Raw genomic sequence first — 7618 nt, forward strand, 5'->3', positions numbered from 1 at the left:
CTTCTACATCCAGCAATTTCAGTAAGATTTCACCTTGATTCTTATTTTTTTGTTAATGTTTGATGGGATGTTAGGCACAAACTTTGTCCCCTACATTTCCAACCATGGACTAGAGTAACACATGCACCTACTAATATTTTGCCCGTTCTTGGGATTGTGGGAACACACAAGCCAGAAGGAAGGATAAAACACCATGACCAGACAAACCTGCTTCTGGAGAGATTACATGAGTGAGAAATGCACAATAACAAACTTGGTGCATTTGTAAACAAACTTTTATTTTGGAGCCCTTGAGCGCAATTTAAAACAACTGCATGTTAGGAGAATGACACTTTTCAAGTTCACCAAATCGACCATTGGTTGCAGTGGATTCTTTCTCACAGCAAACATAAAAACATAACAAAAAACAAAACCACAGGGACAACTTTGCCAAAAACTCTCATTAACAAAAAAAAAAATACATTTCACACTGCACCAGTTTCTTGGGATCCTATAAACAATTTAGTACCTGAATCTTTGCTGAACCAGACTATAAAGATCCACAGCAGTCTACAATGCTTAGCAAATGTTTACAATCTACGATAAGAAAACAGAATACCAAAAAAAAAAATAATAATAATAATTACCACCCTGACTGATTATAGTATCAAAGATACAAGATGTAAACATTACAAAAATACAAAAACTGCTCAGGATGAGCAGATAGGCCTATGTAATTCTGGTAAGGCACTCACGTCAATAACTTATTTTAGAGACAGTGTGAGGAAGTGTCTTAAATACTACTGAACTAGAATTTAGGCAGTGTTATACATGTATGCACAGATTCTGTATGTACAGTAACCACCAGAGGCACTTAATTTGGCAGTATACAAGTGGTAATAAAAAAATAAGAGTGGAGTGGAAGAGGACAACTGCAACTGTCTGTCAGGGGGAAACAGTTCATGCTACACTGATTTTGGACAGTCCAGCAGGGAGAAACCAAGTCGGTCCTCTTCTGAGGGGTGGATTCTTATGGATGCAAGAGTCCAGAAGAACTGTGGCCTACATGTGCCTCTTCATGTGGAGAGCCAAGTGGTCTGAACGGGAGAAGGCACGTTCGCAGAGGTGGCACTGGAAGGGTCTGTGTCCGGTGTGCTTTCTGAAGTGGCGGGTCAATTCGTCTGATCTGGCGAACTTCCAGCCGCATCCTTCCCAGTTACAGTGGTAGGGCTTCTCACCTGAAAGATGTAAACAGAAGCATATTAACATATTTTATATGACATGTTCACAAAACAAACAAAAAAAGCAGAAGAAAACAAAAATTATATTAGATTTTAGATTCTCACCTGTGTGTGTTCTCATGTGCGCTTTGAGATGGGAGCTCTTTGTGTAAGTCTTTCCACAGCCGGGGAACTCGCAGTTGTGCGTGGCAGCGCGTTTTCTAGCCCACGATCTGCGGGCTCGTTTCTGCTTCATGCACCCGGTCTCATCCTGCGAGTAAAACTCGAGCAGAACCGGAGAAGGAGAAGAGGGAGGAGTGAGCACCATCCCCTGCATCGACAGTGGACGCTGCTGCTGTTGCTGCTGGTGAACGTGGACCTGCTCTCTCTGCGCGTTGTAGTGTCCCTGAAACGATGGCACACCCTGGTGTGCGTAAATCGAGTGATATGGCGCGTTCATATATTGACCCTGGAGATGGCTTTGATTACTGGGATGGTGAGAGCTCATGTGCGCATTTAAGTGGTAGTGTGCCGTATGTCCGTGGGATGCAGCGTGCTGCATGGGATGCGTGCCGTGAGCCTGCAACCCACCATGAAATGCAGCCTGGTGGTGCGTAAAGGTTACTGGCTGCATTAGGTTTTTCTCGTGAACGTGTTCCATAAAGTTCTCACCGCTGGCGGCCATCATGCAAGATGGACCCCCAGACTCGGTTTTGATTTTATATCCAAGCGGGATCGGTGCGGTGGCAGCTGGGCGGTGAAGGGGAGCCGATGGAATTGAGGCTGAATTCAAAGCTCGCAGTTCGGTGAATTCCCGGTCATCTCTCTCCTTGCCCGCGCAGTCCGGTGAAGCATCAGCCGGGTAACCTATCTCAGGCCTGAGAAGCTCCACCATAAGACTGTGAGCTGGGCTCGACTTTGCGACGTTTGCAGTTCCGTGGCAGCCCAGGTGAGAGGGAGGATGATCGCTGCACTCCGTCACAGCACCACCGCTGCAGCTTTCCGGCGAATCCGGGAGAGAATACATGCAGTTCTGCTGCTGCTGCGTTGGTGGGATGTTCCCATTGCCGTCGCTGTCGCTTAGAGCATCGCGGCCGATGGTGTTGGACAAAATAAAATCAAGATCCAAAAACTTTCCCAGTTCGTCGTCTTCTTTGGAGGGTAAAGCAGGAGAACGCACCATGTTGAACTCCACTTCCCACGGCGGGTTATTTGCATCACCTGTTGCGCTGTTCTGCACTCCCTCATCCACCTTTTAGAAATGTAAAGGAGCGCAAAATTAAAAAAAAAGTTAGAAGAAAGCCAAGCTGCATAGTCGGTCAACAGTGAGAAATAGATCTACAAACATATTATGATAACACACTAGAGTTACCACAATGTGCCATACTTAAATGTTCTCTACTTACATTATCCAGTCCTTTGAGACTCGGAAACGAGATTAAGGCAGGCATCACTGCTTCAGCCACAGCCATGTTGACCGTTTTTAAAAAGAGTTTAAAACGCCGAAGTCCTGCAGATGCTGTCCTCCGCGTCCGTGTGCTCTCTGAGTGAAACCAGGATTCAGGATATGAGTAACAGCCCGACTGATGGACTTTTTATAGTGGTCTACGGTCGAGCATACGGAAGTGTGGGTTAACCCCTCCTCTTGCGCGCACACACGTACACACCTCCCCCATCACCTGCACATTCACACAGCAAATAGTGCAAACAGGTTAAACCAAGCACGGGTTCGTGTCAGGTAACCGCTGCTATAAATGTAAAACAGAAAGAGGAAAACAAATAAGATGAATGAAAACTTAAATAAATTCCAAAACCAAAAATAATTATTTTGATTGAATTGACTGGATTTTATAATTTTTGATTTAATGTGGTGAATATGTTGGTTTGTTTTCACTCATCACAAATATGCTGGTAAATAATGACGAGGCTTAATAACAATAAAACTAACCTTTCTCACTGTGCTTGTAGATTATTTATTTATTTATTCTTCAGCTTTCTGCGATGACTTTCCTACTTGAACATAACATAAACGCGTGGAAAAGCATCGAGTTCATCTCTACAGCAGTAAATCTAGTGTATCTCCCAGGGAAGCCGAACATTTCCCGTGAGGAAGCTACAGAGGGCAGCTTAGGAATGGAATTTTAACTCTGTGTATCAAATATTCCAAGATATATTTGGCATATATGCTTTGCTGAGGTGCCCTTCAGTACAATGAAGTGATTAAAGTAATGTGTTTGTGTGTTTTATAACTGATATTGTTGAAATCGAGAACAAAACATTGAGTGCCTTTAAACTCAGCAAATCTGGCATCTTACCAGTTTCTTTCCAATCTCTGACATACTTATTTGTCCTACATTGATCTCTGCGTGTGAAGCTGCTCATTCCCGAGGCCAGTCCGAACAACCGGTTAATCTGATGGTAAACAAAGGGCTACATGTTTCGAAACGGTCTTCCCCCGCAAAAGGGCACGATACGGCACCCTGCAGTCATTCTTATGATAATGCACAGGTTGACTGGGTTTCGTGGTGGGAAAAGCAAAAAACAAAAAACTGAAGACTCCAAGAAAAGAAGGAAAACAGATCCATGAATAATGACCCCCCTCCAACCACCATTTGTCTCTGTCTTTTTGCATGCCTGTTATCACCCCATTAGAGTAATATTCCATGGCAAACTAGTTGCATACTTTCTAAAATAATGTTGAGATACAGATTACAAACGATATACACACATTATATTCCTTTCCCTCTCGAGTGGGAGGATGAATTCACCTTTCAAACTTTTAGTTTGCTCTGCAGATATATAGAAAAGGAGTTCTTGTCTACTGAAAAATGTTTTTAAAAAATGTTTTTACATTTTTGTATTCAGTTTTGTTGTCACTGAGCAGAGAACTGATACAAAGCCAATGAAATTTACTCAGTATTTAAAGAAGAAACGCACAGAAAGAAGAAGGTACAGCAGTATGTTCAGTGGCTGCATGCGTCCGTTACAGTATGTCAGTAAGTGTGGAGACACTTATAAATACAGACTGTATGCATAGATTACATTACATGATTTGATGTTAAGATAACAGTAGTCTAATATTCTTACAGATAACTGATATTGCAGCACAACATTTCACTTGCCCGTATCTCAGATATTGGGTTTAGTTTCTGTAAATTCGTAAATTGCAGCTAAGCCACACAAAGCAGTGTTACTTTTGTTCCACCCCTCTCCGCTCCTGCAGGTGTTGTCACAGGCGGCGTCCTGCAGCACTCTGCTTTTATACTCTGTTATTTTTGACCTGCTGAGCTTACGCAAAACAAATTCCGGTTCTGTCTGTGAGCCAAGTGGAAATGGACTCTGTTTCCTGAGGAAAAACTTCACACTTGCTTCCCTTGCTTTCACTCTCAATCACCTTCAGATGCTTGAAAGCATACAGACGTGTTGAGGTGCTCTGGGCCTGTTGCATTTTAAACCACTTATTATGTTCCTGTGCTGGAAAAGAAAAGTATGTCTGCTTTACTTTGTGTTTTGTGGGATTATGATAGATGTTTAGAGGTTTATAGCTGATTAATATAACTGAATTTGTCCATAACACTAACACACTGAATTCTGCTGAATTTTGCTTAAGAAAAACAATAAAAAACAAACCCACACGATGTGCAAAAATCAGCGATTTACCTTGGGTCCTCAAAGACCTTATTACAGTCACGTCATGAAAAATACAAGTAACAGAGACTAGAGAGACAGATACAGATAAAGAACTGCCCTGGGCTCAGGTTTCTCTTTTGTCACGGTTTTTAAAAGGGAGGAAGTCTTTCAGTTTGAGTGCTTTCTAAACACAATTACTTAAGATTACAGTTGAGCAGACAGACAGATCTTACCCTGGATGCACAAACATGTTAACTCGGAAAACACAAAAAGCTGTTTCACTGTCAGCTCTTTGCGTTTCTAATTAAGTTCAAAGCTGTCCTCTTTTCCCTTTGTTTGTGTCTGGTTTGTCATGTTACTTGATTTAAAAACATTGCTAAAAGATGGATATCTCATTTTGTTTGTTGTCATTTAGAAAAGTGTTTTATTTTGTTGTGGTGTGGTGCTGTGGGTGTGCGTCCTTTAAATACACATAACAGACTATTTTAATTTAGTTTTGTTCATTTAGTGCCAATTCACATCAACAGTCGCCTCAAGGTGCTTAATATTGTAAGATAGAGCTCAAAATAGAAAATTAGAGGGAAAACCTCAACATCATATAACTCGCTGTGAGAAAGCGCATGGTCAAAGTGGGAAGGAAAAACTCGCTTTTATCAGGATGAAATTCCAGCAGAACCATGACGGGGGGTTGGGGGATGACACATTATGGAAGACAGCCAGAGTTGGATAATTAGTAATGATTAATGCAATAGTGGTGTATGTGAATGATAATGGGTTAACTGCTCAGTGCATCATAAAGCCACCCAGCAGCCTAAACCTATTGCAGCTAGTTCAGACTCACTTGTTCCAGTCCTGACTATAAGCTTGATCTTTTAAAATTAGTTAGCAAGCAAGGAACAGCATTAAAACAGACAAACATAGCAACTGTTGGCTCTCAGTTTGGGTAAAATGTAGATCGATTTGATAACAAATTATCGCTAACTGCTAACAAGCAAAAATTGTTAAGATAGTCCAGTAAAGAAACCACAGTTCTCGCTAGGAGTAGTTTCACTAAATTGACAGTGGAAGTAACTCACTGAAAGTAGCTCCATTGTTAACGATCTGCAATAACTAAAGGAACTGTGTTTGAGCTAAATTGTCACAGTTAGTTAAAATGTCAGTCGATACAGTTGGCTTGAATAAACTGATGCATGGTTGCAATAACTCTGAACAGCTGTTTAATGCCACAAGTAAAGGATTTAACAACAAGAACAAGAACAACAACAAGTTAATAGCTGCAAAGGATAACGTTTCAACAGTAAGTAAAAGACCAATGTAGATATGTTTTAAAAAAGAACAATTATTGTTAATTTTGTGTGACATAAAATCCGAGAATTCAGAGAATGACATGTGCCAAAAGAATACTGAAGTTCATCTTTGATCGACAGCCTATGGGGGATATGTTAGACATAGATTTTCAAGATCATATCAAAACCTGATCCTCTGAAAACATTTCTTCTATGCTACTGAGTGCAGTCAGGCTTGAGACAAAATATGTTTCACAATCACTGTCATTTTCTCATTTAGAGGCGCACGCATGACCATAAATACACATTGTTTTTCTGTTCCTGTCCAGTAGCTGTGTTCAGAGCAGCCAGGAACAATTTACTTATGTAGTCTTTGGGGACACACACACACACACACACACACACACACACACACACACACACACACACACACACACACACACACACAAACACACAAGAGGGAGAAAGAGAGAGAGAGAGAGAGACAGACAAACACACACACTAACAGCAATTATCCTCCATCACCCACAAACTGAGGGGAAACCCAGCTGTTATCTTGGATAAATACGCTGCCATGCATGGCATGAATAAGCAACAAAGTGGTTAGAGAGAAAAAAGAAAGCATAACGATAGCACAGAGACTGGCTAGTTATATTCTAGAAAGATATCTAAAGGAGTCGGGGAGGAGAGGAAATAAGAACAAACGCAAACCAACAAGGAGAATCATGGGAAAGAGGTATGGCAACAACATTGCCCCGAGACCCTCTAATCTTTAATTCTGCTCTTCCTGAGGCCAGACACTGACGCCTGTTGGCTTAAACAGTCTGATTACAAGGGTAGAAGACTCTTTACCTCTGACCTGGCTAGACTGGGACTTTTTAAAGTACCGTAGCACCGAATCCTTTCAAATCCAGAAACACAGCAACTCTAAGATGACACAAACCTAAACTGAAAGAGTTTTTATATTTTGTTACAAATCTGGAAATGCCTGAATCGCATGTTCGGCCCAGCATCACCCCACTTAGGCACTCCTTATGTGAAACAAAAGATTACATCCCTGCTGTATTAGAGTATTTAGCTACCAGCAGTGCTAAAAGGTTTACTCACACTCATTTTAGCTAAATGGTTTAGTAGCATTCAGGACTAATGAAGTCATTTGCATCAAGGTGACAGCCTAATGAGATAAGGGTGCTCCACATTTGACTGCTCTTGAGTAGATTATTGGCTGATTACATATCTTTTGTGTGTATTCAGGATCAGATGTAATGAGGAACTTGAGTAGTAATGATGATCCGCTGATCCGTGATATCACAGTTGACGTTTCTTTCATTAATCATGGTTTAATTATCAGTCCTCTGATATTGTGGAGAAAACGGATCCAGCTCAGTAGTAACTGAAAGCTTCTGATTTCTGTGGAACTTTTGTGGTGTTTAAAAATCTTGGACACAATAAAAGGAAAAAAGTTAAAATTCTGAGAGAGAAAGTTTTATCTACTTTCTGAAA

The 7618-nt window shown here is 41.2% G+C and overlaps 1 protein-coding gene across 1 annotated transcript; it reads right to left on the reverse strand.

Annotated features, from left to right (window-relative positions):
- Window positions 1-257: 257 nt before the first annotated feature.
- On the reverse strand, window positions 258-2786 carry klf17 (Kruppel like factor 17). The gene is made up of 3 exons (XM_004565328.5): window positions 2606-2786; window positions 1326-2451; window positions 258-1217 (listed from the first exon to the last, which is right to left on the reverse strand). Exons 1-3 carry the CDS (start codon window positions 2669-2671, stop codon window positions 1042-1044), a joined length of 1368 nt encoding a protein of 455 aa, XP_004565385.1. The 5' UTR covers window positions 2672-2786; the 3' UTR covers window positions 258-1041.
- Between the last annotated feature and the right edge of the window lie 4832 nt (window positions 2787-7618).

This window comes from Maylandia zebra, linkage group LG18 (assembly GCF_041146795.1).
Source record: "Maylandia zebra isolate NMK-2024a linkage group LG18, Mzebra_GT3a, whole genome shotgun sequence".
In the NCBI taxonomy this organism is placed as follows: Eukaryota; Metazoa; Chordata; class Actinopteri; order Cichliformes; family Cichlidae; genus Maylandia; species Maylandia zebra.

What these genes read in the sequence shown, in the direction of transcription:
- klf17 (XM_004565328.5), bottom strand. Translation starts at nt 2,671, where the DNA reads ATGGCTGTGGCTGAAGCAGTGATGCCTGCCTTAATCTCGTTTCCGAGT. An exon ending in GTCTCAAAGGACTGGATAAT is followed by an intron (nt 2,452 to 2,605) that starts GTAAGTAGAGAA and finishes CATTTCTAAAAG; the next exon opens with GTGGATGAGGGAGTGCAGAA. An exon ending in GCACATGAGAACACACACAG is followed by an intron (nt 1,218 to 1,325) that starts GTGAGAATCTAA and finishes TACATCTTTCAG; the next exon opens with GTGAGAAGCCCTACCACTGT.